This window comes from Mus caroli, chromosome 4, assembly GCF_900094665.2.
Source record: "Mus caroli chromosome 4, CAROLI_EIJ_v1.1, whole genome shotgun sequence".
Taxonomy (NCBI): Eukaryota; Metazoa; Chordata; class Mammalia; order Rodentia; family Muridae; genus Mus; species Mus caroli.
In genome coordinates, this window is record NC_034573.1 from 51289812 (window position 1) to 51304876 (window position 15065).

The 15065-nt window shown below is 46.7% G+C and overlaps 1 protein-coding gene across 4 annotated transcripts in view; it reads left to right on the forward strand.

Annotated features, from left to right (window-relative positions):
• The window catches only part of LOC110293506 (A-kinase anchor protein 2), a 107526-nt gene that overhangs the window by 68733 nt on the left and 23728 nt on the right, over positions 1–15065 (forward strand). For all 4 annotated transcript variants that reach the window (XM_029475713.1, XM_029475712.1, XM_021161353.2 and 1 more), the window contains exon 2: positions 6577–9064. In XM_029475713.1, the coding sequence (XP_029331573.1) occupies positions 6688–9064 (2377 nt within the window). In that variant the 5' untranslated portion in view covers positions 6577–6687. The remainder of the gene's footprint in view (positions 1–6576; positions 9065–15065) is intronic.

Here is a 15065-nt window from a genome sequence, read left to right on the forward strand (position 1 = left end):
CTCTTGCAGAGGACCTGGGTTTGGTACCCAGAGCCTATATGGGAGTTCACATCCATCCCTGAGTCCATTGCTAGGGCACCCAAGGCTTTTTTTTTTTTAAGCTTTTCCAGCACTTCATGTACATAGAGCTCATACTGAAGGCAAACACTCATATACATAAAATCAATACATCTTCCTCCTCTTCTTCTTCCTCTTCCTTCCCTTCTCCTCCTCCTCCTCCTCCTCCTCAGAAGCAGAGCACAGAGAAAGATGAGTGTGGATGCCCATCTGGCTTTTCGTCATTTTTAACAGAAGCGTCAACTTTTCTTGTCCTGGTTGTGAAGCACATCTTTCTGGTGTGACCTGATGAGGAAAGATACTTCCAGTTCTTCTGGTATTGATTGGTGTGCTCAGCTGCCGGCCCAGACAGAAAGAGCGTGCTGCCATCCGCTGGTCCAGCTGGTCTAGGGTCAGCAACCATCTTTTATGGGAACTAGGCAGGCTTCTAGGATCGTTTGTGCGCCATTGACTGTGGTATGGGTAGGAGTTTGTGGTTATCTTATCCTTAGGAAGCTGTCAGCAGGGGCAGAGACTCTAGTTTAGAGCTAGCCCAAAGTGCAAACGCCCATCCATCTCCATCTGGAGGGCCCAGCACACAGTGCTCCGGAGAAGAAGCAGAAGCAGCTACATCTCCAGGGATGTCTGCCTTCGCTCCAGTCTGGATAAGGAAGGAAGTCACTGACTTAAGGCTAAAGTATGAGTCTAATTTGACCGAAGGAGGTTCAAGTTAGCAAGGATCAAGGGCAAAGGAAAATACTCTCTCAGCCTGTCCGTTCTTCATGACCTTTCCCATGTTATTCTGGAAGCTTCCTGTCATATTTTGGAAGAAGACCTTCTGACACATTGCGATAAAATTAAGAACGGTGACATTTATGACTAGCCAGTTGTGATCTTAGGGAAAAAGTCTTCTCTGTTTTTCTAAACCTCTTAATTCCAAAGTCATGAAATAGTAAAATCTCTAACAGAGAGACCTTGGTCTTCCGGGTGTCAGCTGAGAGCTCACATGGGGATAACTGAGGCTCGCCAGGACCAAAGGCTGATGTGAATTCAGTGGGATGTGGCACTGAATGTGCCCATAGCTCAGACAGACTTGCTGTACTGCCTGGTTTGTGCCGGCATTTCCACAGCTATGAAGCACTGAGGACTGGTGGGCTCCATCTCATACAAGTGATCCTTGCACAGCTTTTCTGTGTATCAGGCATCCCCCAGGAGCTTTCTGTGTGCTGTATTCTGCCACAAAGCTACCTCCCCAGCAAATCTAAATCTAATGCATCTTTAGGATTTGACCTTTCTTAAAATAATAATGATAATAATAATTTTGTTATTTTTGTTTTGAGACAGATACGGTTCTGAGTGTCCTAGAACTCACTACGTAGGCCATGCTAGCCCCAAACTCACCAAGATCCACCTCCCTCTGCTCACAAATGCTGAGTATTAATTTTGTTTTTAATTATGTATATTTAAGTGTGTGGATATGTGCATGTGAGTGTAGGTACCGATGGTAGCAGGAAGAGGGTATCAGGTCCCCCAGAGATAGACTCACAGGGCATTGTGAGCCACCTCACTTGGGTGCTGGGGCCTGGACGAGGGTTCTCAAGAGCAGTAAGTGCCCCTAACTGCTGAGCCATCTCTCCAGCACCTAGAATTTGATTTTTAAGGGCATTTTATAAAATTCTTCTTTAGGCCTTAGCAACAAATAACATTCCCAACTGTGTTTCACTTCGCACTAAAATAAACATAAAAGGCTCTGAGGTGGGAAAGGGTAGGGGGAATAGAAGTACTTTTGATGTGACATTTCTGGATTGGTCGCTTTAGCCACTTTTGCTCTGAAAATACCGATCCAGTGCCATTCTCTTCTCAAGAAAATCTCCCACAAGAAAGTGGTTAATATTGGTTAGTTGCACTTTGGTGCAAATTTGCTTAAAAATATACTTTTTTTTTTACACTTATACATTAACCATTTTACAATCTTCATAGTGCATTTTAAATGCCTTTTTCTAAACATTTGCATAGGAAGGATTTTGTTACCACATTAAACAGTCTATGTTCTCTGAACCCAGTGTTGGAAACCAAACTTTTAGTTCTCAGACCTCAAAGAGTAGCAACCCTGAGATTCTGCAAACTGGAACCAAGCTGGGGCTCACCCTCCTCATGCAAGGGTTACAGGTGTAGGCTCCAGTCCACAGGTGTAGGGTCCAGTCCACAGGTGTAGGGTCCAGTCCACAGGTGTAGGGTCCAGTCCACAGGTGTAGGGTCCAGTCCACAGGTGTAGGCTGCAGTCCACAGGTGTAGGGTCCAGTCCACAGGTGTAGGCTGCAGTCCACAGGTGGAGGCTGCAGCCCACAGGTGTAGGGTCCAGTCCACAGGTGGAGGCTCCATGCACAGATGGAGTTCCCACCCACTTCACCTATTTCTAGCATTCATTATGCTAATAGACAAGTCACTAATTTCACTAAGGCAGCCCAATTCTCATTTTAATTACGCCAATTAGCAAAGCTTCCGGATTCTGGAGGGGTTAAAGGAAGCTGGAAGTAGCTATCCTTGGAGTCCCAGTTGACCACTCCTTAAGTTTCCCTCCTCCTGTCCAGATGGCTGTCTGCCTCTGGAATGCAATTTAAATGTGTTTCAGAAGCAAACAGCAGCATTATAGTACATTGCCTTTGCCCAAGAATTCCAGAGTAAATTGCAGACATCCTCACCAGCTGCTGGCTATTCTGGGAAGCCAGTGGGAGGGCAGGTATTACGTACCATGGTATTAAGACTCTACCTGGGGGGTTGTGTTGGCAGGCTAAAAATCACCCACAAGCCCTTTGCTTGTTTTGTTTTCTTTTTTCGTTTGTTTTGTTTTTTGTTTTTTTTTTTCTTTTTGTTTTGAGACAGGGTTTCTCTGTATAGCCCTGGCTGTCCTGGAACTCACTTTGTAGACCAGGCTGGCCTTGAACTCCGAAATCCACCTGCCTCTATCTCCCGAGTGCTGGGACTAAAGTCGTGCGCCACCATGCCCTGCAACCACAAGCCCTTTGCACCCTACTTTTTCTTTGACCCCAGAAAACATCACTTGGTGGTTTCTCCCATCTCTTCATTATGTTAGAGGAGATCAGTACTGAAAGGAATTTCCAGTCAATGTCACGAATGCATTTGATCTGAATCTGGATTTCGGTTCACCTTATCTGACACCTGGAGAAAATTCTGGTTCTTCACTTATCTTCAAAGGGAGCAGTAGGCCTTGGCTGGTTTAAACAAGACATCATTTAATGATGTCAAGCCCAGACTCCTGCGACCCAGATTCCTTAGCCCTTTCCCCTTAACCCGCCTTAGTTTCTGGTGGCTTTGATTTTATCAGGCCTGGGGTGTGAAGGTTTATTCCTCCTGCTGAGAGCCAAGCCCGCCGTTGGCTTTTGTTACAGCAGTTACCTAACGTTCTGGTGCTGGGCTCTGAATGGTTAATGCAGCTTTCTTGTCTCTTGAGCTTTTCTCCCTGATCCTCCCCCAAGGAGGAAGAATTAAACCTCAGAAAGAAATCTCTTGGCTAGGCTAGGCGGCCCGCCCCTTGAGTCCCAGCACTTGGGAGGCAGAGGCAGCTGGATTTCTGAGTTCCAGGCCAGACAGGGCTACATAGAAAAATAATGTCTTGAAAAAGAAAAAAAAAAATCTCTTGAGTTTGTGGAAAGAAGAAGGTTGGACTGTGTGTACTGCCCATAACTCAGAGGAAGGGAAATTCTTTGCTGTTTATGCCCAATCTAGTATGCAGTTTGGGGGAGTAGGAGGGGTAGTGATCTCTTCAAGCTATGCTGACAGCTATATAAACTTAGATTTGTTTTCCTAGACAGAATCTCTCCATGTAGCCCTGGCTGCGCTGGAACTCACTCAGTAGACCAGGCTGCCCTCAGACTCCCAGAGATCCGTCTGCCTCCCCAGAGCTGGAATTAAAGGCACAAATCATCACATCCGGCATCCAAAATTAAATTTTAAGCAACATGCTTTAGCATTTTATGTTGGGGTTTGAGTGCGTAGGTCATAGTGTGTGTCACGTCTGAGGTTGAGAGCTGGCACTCGCCTTTCACTGTGCAGGTCCCAGGGATTGAACTCAGCTCATCTGGCTTGGCCCCTGACTGGCGGCTGCTGCTGCTTTATCTTCCTTTCGAGTTAAGTCTGTATTAACACAGACTGTCCTCACATTCTTGGCTATCCTCCTGCCTCAGTCTCTCGGGGTTCTGGGGTTATAGGAATGAGCCACTGAGCCCAACTATCGTTTGGATATATTTTTGTGTGGGTGTGCATGAAAATGTATGTGCCAGGGATCAAATCTCTGTGTTCTTCATTTTATGAGTTGCTCACTGGGATTTAGAATTCTCAGGGGTCTCTGCACCTCTGCATCCCTCCCTCCCCAGCACAGGGACTACGAGCAGAGCACGGCTGGTTTTTTACACTGGTTCTGGGGATCAAACTCAGGTCCTCATGTGAACACTGAGCCATTTCAAGCCCCTGACTATCTTTTTGTGATATATAAGTGTGTATATATACGTATATATGTGTATATATATATATAAATATATATGATCTAGTACTTGTCATTTTTAACTCAAAGGCCATATTTTCTTTTGACACAGCAAAACTATACTGTCAAACACTCTTCAGATTTTTCAACATTTCTCGCCTATTTGCCTTTTCTTCATGAGGTTCTCCTCAGCTTGGCACACGTGAGCTGTGAAGTGCTTAGGAGGAAAGGACACGGTTGATGCAGGAGCCATAAAAAACCCAGTTATTTCAAAGTTCTGGGGAAAACAGACAGGTGGATGCTCCCATTTTAGAGACTAACAGGACACTAGGAGACTCGGGGGCTTCATTTGGCTTGACTCTAAAGAAACTGGAATAAACTTGTGCTCCCTGGGGCAGCATGGGAAACCCAGGACTTTCTTGTCACCAGGAGTTTGAGGTGGCTGCTCATGTCATCCGACTTTGCAAAATGTGTTCCCTGCCTGTAACGAGTGCACCCGTGAGTCAATGAATGCCTCCTGATTTCTCTTTCTTTCTATTATAGTGTCTTCTTCTCATTTATTCTGAGGTGTTTCAGTAGAGCAGTGATTTTTTTTTTAACTTTATGTGTTCCCACCAGCTTCCATTTTTCCTTTCTGAAGTCATAGAAAAGGGGGTTCATCACAGGCTAGATGAGGCTGGAATCAAGGAGTGACTCTCACCTGTCACCTTCCCTTGTTGGTCTGCCTCTTCTGGCAATCATTTCCTTTTTTTGTTGTTGTTGTTTTATGTTTTTTTTGTTGTTGTTGTTGTTTGTTTTTTTGAGACCGGGTTTCTCTGCATAGCCCTGACTGTCCTGGAACTCACTCTGTAGATCAAGCTGGCCTCGAACTCAGAAATCTGCCTGCTTCTGCCTCCCAAGTGCTGGGATTAAAGGCGTGTGCCACCACTGCCCGGCCTCATTTTCTTATTAACCACAGATTGTGAAAACATTTTAGAAACTGGAGAGGCTGTGCAGTTGGCCACCAGCTCTTCAGAGCACCAGGTAGTTAAGGAGCGTTGTGTTACGCCATTATGGAGAACTGAACTGTGCAGTTTAGTGGCCTTAGTTATGGTGTTGGTAATGTATATAGTCAATTATAACGTGTCAGTGGGGACCTGTAGCTTGTGAGCAGCCAGTAAGGGATCTACCAGTATATATTACGGAAAGAGTCCCTGATGTTTCTTGTCTCCAGAATGGTTGCATTACATCTGGCCAAGAATCCTATGTCTTTAAGAAGAAAAATAGTTCTGCAGAAAGACCTTTGTATACTTGTGGGTGCCTAGAAATAGTCTGTCTCATCAGAAGCCTGTGATAATCTGTAGTGGCTGCATATTAACTATGTAATGTCTTTTACTTTAGTTTTCACTTCTTTTACATTTGTATTTTGCGCATGTGTGTGTGTGTGTGTGTATGCGCCGGCACGAATGCATACATGCATGTTTGTACATGCATACCTCACTGTGTATGTGGAGGTCAGAGGACAAGCCATGAGAGTTAGTTCTCTCTTTCCACTATGTGAATGCCATGCATAACTCTGTCCCCAGGCTTGATGGTGGGGTCCTTTTACTGATGGTTGCAAACCATCATGTGGTTGCTAGGATTTGAACTCAAGACCTCTGGAATAGCAGTTAGTGCTCTTAACTGCTGAGCCATCTCTCCAGCCCCCACCCCCACCCCCACAATGCAACTCTTATAAGAACAGCATTTAATTGGGGCTGGCTTACATGTCAGAGGTTCCGTCCATTATTATAAAGGCAGGAGCATGGCAGCATCCAGGCAGACCTGGTGCAGGAGGAGCTGAGGGTTCTACGTCTTCATCTGAAGGCTGCTAGTGGAAAACTGGCTTCCAGGCAGCTAGGATGAGGGTCTTAAAGCCCACGCCCACAATGACACACCTACTCCAACAAGGCCACACCTCCAAATAGTGCAACTCCCTGGGCCAAGCATATTCAAACCATGACAGCATCTATATTCAGAATGTGCATTTAACCTTTATTTGTGTTTTCTCTTTATTCTAGAAGCCTCCCCAGCTTTCTGAGGATGCTAACCAGCTGAGAAGCAAGCAAGACAACTGTGGTGACAGTCGCCTGGAGCCTGCCGCCAGCTCTCTCTCCCCAGATCACAAAAACATGGAAATTGGGGTGTCCGTGGCAGAATGTAAAAGTGTACCTGGAGTCACCTCTACCCCCCATTCCAAGGACCACTCCTCCCCTTTCTATTCGCCCTCACACAATGGCCTCCTCGCTGATCATCATGAGTCTTTAGATAACGATGTCGCCAGAGAGATCCAGTACCTAGATGAAGTGCTGGAGGCCAACTGCTGTGATTCCTCTGCGGATGGCACTTACAACGGAATCTCCTCCCCAGAGCCTGGTGCAGCCATACTGGTAAGCAGCTTAGGCTCACCTGCCCACTCAGTCACCGAGGCAGAACCCACTGAGAAAGCATCCGGTAGGCAGGTGCCTCCTCACATCGAGCTCAGTAGAAGCCCCTCCGACAGGATGGCTGAAGGAGAAAGAGCCAATGGACACTCCACTGACCAGCCCCAAGACCTGCTGGGGAACAGCCTGCAGGCACCTGCCAGCCCCAGTTCCTCTACCAGCTCCCACTGCTCCTCCCGAGATGGTGAGTTCACACTCACCACACTGAAGAAGGAGGCCAAGTTTGAGCTGCGTGCCTTCCACGAGGACAAGAAGCCCTCCAAGCTCTTTGAGGAGGACGAGCGCGAGAAGGAGCAGTTCTGCGTCCGGAAAGTGAGGCCCTCCGAGGAGATGATAGAGCTGGAGAAAGAGCGGAGGGAGCTCATCCGGAGTCAGGCTGTGAAGAAGAATCCTGGCATCGCCGCCAAGTGGTGGAATCCTCCCCAGGAGAAAACTATTGAGGAGCAGCTGGACGAGGAACACCTGGAGTCGCACAGAAAGTACAAGGAGCGCAAAGAGAAAAGGGCCCAGCAGGAGCAGCTACAGTTGCAACAGCAGCAGCAGCTACAGTTGCAACAGCAGCAGCAGCAACAGCTGCAACAGCAACAGTTGCAACAACAACAGCTGCAACAGCAACAGCTGCAACAGCAGCAGCTGTCCACATCCCAGCCCTGCACAGCCCCAGCTGCTCACAAACACCTAGATGGCATTGAACACACAAAGGAGGATGTGGTCACTGAGCAGATTGACTTCTCGGCTGCACGCAAGCAGTTCCAGCTGATGGAGAATTCCAGGCAGACACTGGCCAAGGGCCAGAGCACACCAAGGCTGTTCTCTATCAAGCCTTACTACAAACCTCTTGGATCCATCCATTCGGACAAGCCACCGACCATCTTGAGACCAGCTACTGTCGGGAGCACACAGGAAGACGGTGGCACACAGGCAGCCAAGGAGCAGAAAGCTCCCTGTGTATCTGAGAGCCAGTCTGCAGGAGCCGGTCCAGCTAACGCTGCCACTCAGGGAAAGGAAGGGCCATACAGTGAGCCTTCTAAACGTGGGCCCTTATCTAAACTGTGGGCAGAGGATGGGGAGTTCACAAGTGCCCGGGCCGTCCTGACTGTAGTCAAAGATGAAGATCATGGGATTTTGGACCAGTTTTCAAGATCGGTCAATGTATCTTTGACTCAGGAGGAGCTGGACTCAGGGTTAGATGAGTTATCAGTGAGGTCTCAGGATACCACTGTCCTGGAAACTCTGTCCAATGACTTCAGCATGGACAACATAAGTGACAGTGGAGCCTCTAACGAGACACCCAGTGCCCTTCAGGAAAACTCACTGGCTGATTTCTCTCTGCCTCAGACCCCCCAAACAGACAACCCCTCTGAGGGCCGAGAAGGGGTCTCCAAGTCATTCAGTGACCATGGTTTCTATTCTCCTTCCTCCACGCTGGGAGATTCTCCGTCCGCTGATGACCCCTTGGAATATCAGGCTGGGCTCCTGGTGCAGAATGCCATTCAACAAGCCATAGCCGAGCAGGTGGATAAGGCTGAGGTGCACACCAGCAAGGAGGGATCAGAACAGCAGGAGCCTGAAGCAATGGTAGAGGAAGCTGGGAGCCAGACTCCTGGCTCTGAGAAGCCCCAGGGCATGTTTGCACCACCTCAGGTGTCCTCTCCTGTTCAAGAGAAAAGGGATGTATTACCAAAGAACCTCCCTGCGGAGGACAGGGCACTCAGGGAAAAGGGGCCCTCCCAGCCACCCGCGGCTCTGCAGCCCAGCGGTCCAGTCAACATGGAAGAGACCAGGCCTGAAGGAGGGTACTTCAGCAAGTACTCAGAGGCAGCCGAGCTGAGAAGCACAGCCACCCTCCTGGCGACTCAAGAGTCTGATGTCATGGTTGGGCCCTTCAAACTGAGGTCAAGGAAGCAGCGGACTTTGTCCATGATTGAAGAAGAGATCCGGGCAGCCCAGGAAAGGGAGGAGGAGCTAAAGCGGCAGAGACAAGTGAGGCAAAGCACCCCAAGCCCCAGGGCCAAGAACGCCCCATCGCTGCCTTCTAGGACCACCTGCTACAAGACTGCTCCAGGTGAGTAACAGCTGCATCCTGCATCTCTGGGAAAGTGACTCCTGCGTTCACGGTTTCATGCAGAGCCTCCGCTATGCCTTTGGCAGGAGGAGTTCGACAGCAGAGGTGTTAGGGTGTCGTCTGGGTCATGGTTGCTGTTCTCAGTGAGTATGAGGGCTCCTTGCCTCTCAGTCGGCCTTGTCTTGATTTATTTATTGTACAAGCTTCCTCCCTTCACCCCTCGGAGGGCTGCATCTTGGCCAAGTGAGGCATAGACCTTGGCAGAGTGGGGCTATTGTGCTTTCTGTGTCTTCAGATCAGTAACTGGACCTTCAAAAGCTATAGTTAAATTAAACCCATCAAATTTGAGGGATGTGTTGTGTTCTACTAACCCCTTTCGGGGTGCTGGCTTTCTTCCTAGCCGGGATGGTCTTAACTCAGGGTTGCAGGCTGCAGATATTCTGTCCATTTTCCTTTCAGTTGAGTTTGACTTCCTTTATGTGATCACAAACCAGTTACACTCATGTGATGCTAGACCATCTTTATGGTTGTGATCCCTTGAGATAACTACCCAGTGCAATCATCACTATCTTGGTTTCTAAGTCTGCTCTGTGATGTTTGCACCATGAGATTGCCTAGTAATGCCTTCCTCAGATGTTATCTTAGAATGTTTCCCCAACCTCAGCCTATACATGTGTCTGCTCTGGACATTTCCATCCATTCTTGTCCATTTCGAAAAGTGAAGCTACTACAGGCAGAAGGGCCATACTGAATCTCCTTCTATTGTCTGGGCAGCCCCTTTCTTGAATTGTGGGTATAGACGGCAATGCTGTGAATGCCACTGTGGCTAACAGTGTGACCAGAAGCTTTTGTTTCCCGTGTGGATATGATAACACCTGGGGCTCTGTTCATCTTGTCTCGGAGATGAGCTCCTCAGAGTGGGCTCAGAACTGGGCCATGCATTGTATGGTTCACACCGAGATAAGTGCGGGCGTTAGAAGAAAGCATTGTAGGTAGAACATTGGATATCATCCTGAAACCCAAGTGTGGGATCATGTGTTTTGCTGTAGACTTGTGGGGAAGCTGATCCTTCATCAAAGATAATTTAAGAAGCATTTCCTTAAAGGGTAACCATCACTGTTTAACTTGGTTCATTTAGATATTAATCCCTTCATGTTGACCCTTGACCTCCATCAAATCTACAATGGCACAGGCTCATTCTTTATTATTAACTTTTAAGATTCAAGATAATCTCAAGCCTAAAGAAAAGCTCTTGAGGACAGTGTGTTTTTATTCTAGACTGCTTGAGAATCACTGGGCACCATGACGCTCTACTGCCTGAGTTTTATAACACACCCCTCACATTGGGACTTTGGGATGCTTTTGTGTGATTACATCTCACTTTTGCTAGGGGAAAGCACAGCCAAATTGATGCTGCGTCCTCACAGTGTCTAAGCAAGTAGCGCGTGGTATTAGCTCGTTTTGGGATGGACAGATCTTAGTTTTGATGGTTCAGTATCACTTTTGAGCACTTGATTGAGGAGTGTTTGAAAGGCTTCTCACAGAGAGGCTACATTTTCCTTTTGAAATGAATACATATTTTGTTTAGACACACCTGACTATGGACTCTTTATCCCACTCCTTATCAGACTGGAAGTCTAGGATTTCTTTATATCAATCAATATGGTCTCATGGAATCCCATTTCCATAACTAGTTTTTATTCGTCTTGTTATTTTTATCCTCATTTTATTTAGTCATGGTATGGAAATCCCTTCCAGATCTCTTTTGTGTCTTTTTGAGAAGCAGTTCTTTCAGCATTTCCTTCTGCTTTGTTATTGCATGGTGTTCTATTTTAGCCCGTACTTATTAGTCTTATCTCCAAAGAGCAAAGAGCAGTTATTCTCTTACAGTGGAATGGGATGTATACATCAAGATCGGCATGTGCGTCAATGTTGGATTGTCCACTAAGGCAGGCTTAACGAACAGATTTGGAGATTAAGCATATCTGCATATATGTCTATCTTATCTATATTTTTCTATCTATCTATCTATCTATCTATCTATCTATCTATCTATCTATCTATCTATCTATCTATCTATGAGATCATGAGTTCATGCAGAGATCTTTTCCAAAAGTTAGTGGCATGGGAGTGGTGAGAGGAGAGGAAGACTGTGAGTGTGAGTGTCATGGTGTGGACTTGGAGGTCAGCAGACACCTTTTAGGAATCAGTTCTCACCTTCCATCTTGTTGAGCAGACTCTTGTCTCTGCACCTGTGCTGTGTAGCCCAGGCTGGCCAATCTGCAGACTTCCCTGTAATTTTCCCATCTCTGCCACCAGTCTCTCACTGTGGGGGTGCTAGGAATACAGATGCGCACCAACCATCTAGCTTTTCCCTGAGGTTCTTGGGAGTCAAGCTCAGACTGTCAGGGGTGCATGGTAAGCAAATCTACTCAGTCTGGATCTTTTAATTCTGGTTTAATAAACTTATTCACATTTGTCATAAAAATTTCTTCCCTGGGGAGACAATTTTTACCCCATCTTTATAAACTCCCAAAGTCAAACCAAAGTATATTTTTTTCAAAGGTCATCCTAGGGGACCAATGAGCTTATTGAACTTATTTACAGAGCACTGGTAAAGGATTGCTTACAGGAGCGTATTGACCCCAAAGCTTTAAGTCTTTTACCTAGCTTAGATGATGGCTTCCCCGTAGCTGCATACATGTATCTCCCCCATTGGTTAACCTTCCCTAGTCTATGTGTTCTAGAGACCCCTGAGACCTGGAAGCTGTGTGCAGAATTACATAGAATACGGCTGGGAGGGGCAAGAGAGAGTACTGGGACTCTCGGGTAAGGGTCCAGGGACCCTCCCCTGTCTGCTCTTCCTTTGAGGGACCAGACATGCTGGTGATGGTCTTATGTAAGCAGGTGCAGCTTGTCTGATGCAGATGGCAGCAGTTTTGCTCAGAGGCCAGTGGTCTAGGAGATGCTCCTTCCCTTTCCATATCTGCAGCTTACTCCTTGATATCCTCAGTGTGGTATTTGTTTGGCCCCTCTACCCACACAATTTAACCAAGCTCCTATTTTCTTCACTAAATTATGAACCAGTATTTATTTCTAGATGGTCACCTCCCCTTCCTGCATTCTGTTTACCTCTGCCATTGCTGTCCCTTGTCCACCTTGCTCTGACTCCACAGTCCTCCATAGGCCACTGCGTTCTCCTCCCAGCCCTCTGCAGGCATCATGGTTTTTAGCCTCAGCTAATGATTCTTGGACCGAGCTGTTCAGGAAGGAAAGGGAAGGGCGGGCTGTGGAGGAGGAAGAGTGAGGAGACTTCCTCGATGGGTTTTTAATGCCTTCAGGTCACAGGCCAGAGCCAGCTAAGTGCTCAAGGCAAGAAAACTGTCAGGGAAAGTTTTCTCCAGTGGTTAGCCACAAGAACTTGGCTTTCCCCAACAAGTCTTACTGGTCAAGTTCTCCTTGGAATTGTTTTGGGCTGGAGCTGGTTTGGCACGGAGATGGAGGTTAAGCATCCTGTCCTGGAGAAAAGTCTTTGTACCATGTGATTGCAGCCCCAGCTTGGGAGCTACGGCACGGGCCAGTGATGGTGCTCCCCAGAAGTTGGAAGCCTCACTGATGGAGGAACATTCTGTGAGCTTCTTGGCTCCTGCTTGCGTGGAAGCCATTGGTTTGCCTGCGTCAACGGCATTACTTCATCGTGGAACCTTCTGGAAGTCCATGGAGTTGATGGGCAAATTGGACTATTTGATTCACTATGACAAAATACTTGGGGCTGAGTCGTTTATAAACAATAGAAATTTATTTCTCAGAGTTGTAGAGATTGGGATGTCCAAGATTAAGGTCCCAGCAAGGACCCATATCCTAGATTATAGAGGGAACCCTTTCTTGATGTCCTCATGTGGTGGGAAGGCAACTATATAGATCCCTGTATCTTCTTTCATAATGACATTAATAATATCCATGTTGCCTCTGACCCCATGGTCAGACCATGGTTTGGACCTTCCCAAAGTTCCCCTCTAATAGCATACAATCATAACTACATTTCAATGTATCTGTGAGGTTCCCGGAACACCAGACCATAGCAGGGGGTATTTTGAATTCTCCACTCAGTCTCTTAATGGAACCCCTCCCCATATTGCTCCAGCTTTACTTCTGCCATGTAGACAGTGGTAAGGTGTGAGGAGATGGCTGCTGCCTGGTCTGGTTTCCCCAGACTTCCTTCCCTACAGGGATTGAATTTACTGTACAAGATGCCAGAGTGCCAGGGTTGGCTCACTGACCTCCAGTTACCCGGTCCCCGTGTCCTTAGAACCTAACCTCCCACTTTAGGAATGTGAATCTCCCTCCCTGTGTTTTAGTCACACTGTGCTCATTTTCATCCTTGTAAGAAGACAGTAACTGCTTGATGCTTCTCTAATCACAGCATTCAGGAGGCAAGAGGCGGGCAGATCCAGTTCGAGGCCAGCCTGGTTCACATAGTGAGTTTCAGGATAGCCAAGGCTATGCTATGTGTAGAGAGATATTGTCTTGAAAAAACCAAATCAAACCAAACCAAATCACCACCACCACCACCACTCCCTCCAAGAAAAAAAGAAAGACAAAAAAAAAAAAAAAGAAATAATCTGAGTTTATGTTCTGTCCTGGTTTTATTTTTACATTGAACACAGTCATAGTGTGATGCGGACAGACTCCACTCCTTCGTATTTATATCCAGAATATGTAGAAAAGACACAATGTGGGGCGTCCTAGGATTGCAGCATGGAGAGAGGAACCAAAATTAAAGTGAATACAAATTCAGGTTTCTTTCTTTCAGAGCCTGGAAACCTCTGGAGTGTTGCTTGGCCAGCCGGCCTCTTACTTAGTTTGTGATCCCGGAGGAATCTGACACATTACTCCGGCAATTTGTGGGTTGGAACTTCTGGCTCCAACGTGGGTCTCATGAATGAAATATTGCTAGGGTTTCCTCTGCACCGCTTCATGTTTCCTGCCAGAAGTGACTCAGTAGGTTTTGTGTGATTCAGATCAGATTAATGATATTAGGTGATGAAAGATAATGTCTTAGCTCCTTATCTAGTAGAAATCATGCTGGCCACATGCTGGATCCTAAACTGTAAGCAGACAAAGGCTGCTGAGAGTGAGGGTGCTGTGACCTACAAACCTCCATTCCCTGGATATTGAAAAGACATTTGGATGGTGTTCCTCACTCCCTCCCTTTATAAGAGTGGGGTGAAGGCCCATAATTCCTGCCTGGGGGGGCTGAGGTAGGGGGTGTTCGGAGCCCATCTAGACTAGAGTTAGCTGGGAGCCAGTTTAGGCAACTTGACAAGATTCTTTCTCAAAATAAAATAAGAGGGAAAGAGCTGGGATAGTTCAACAGTAGAGCACTTGCCTAGCATGCGCAAGTAGGTTCAACCCCTAGTGTTTCAAGAAGGAGAGAAAGAAAGGGGGAAAAGAAGTCCCTTGACAGTTTTATGAGCCTAATTAATGGGAAACACATATATTAGGGTAAAATACCCTTGAGAGAATGATGTTAGGGGGTTACCCAAACATCTTTTTAAAGTCACGTGATAATTACGAGCTTAATTAAGAGCTTCCCAGTCTTTGCATATTGTGGACACCAACAGACACCCCTCAGTGTGTGTATCTATTATTAGGAACTTGAGTTTCACTTCCAGGCCAAGTCCAGCTGGCTGTGTGAAGTAGCATAAGCTTTGTGTGAAAGGTCCCACAGGTGGTTGGTGTCCACTGCTGTTTCCAGAACATTCTTTGCTGATGTAAATCTAAGCCATGCTAGCTGAAACTTAACACAAGACCTTAAAGCTGTATACAGTACTAGCTACTTCATAGGTTCCCATTTGTCACCTACTCCTTCCAAAAGCCCTTCAAAATAATGGTCAAAGTGATAGGAACACATGAGGCTATGTGCACAGATGCCTACACACAAACATGCACATACATGAGTGCGTACACACACACAAACTTTTTTTTTTTTTTTTTTTTT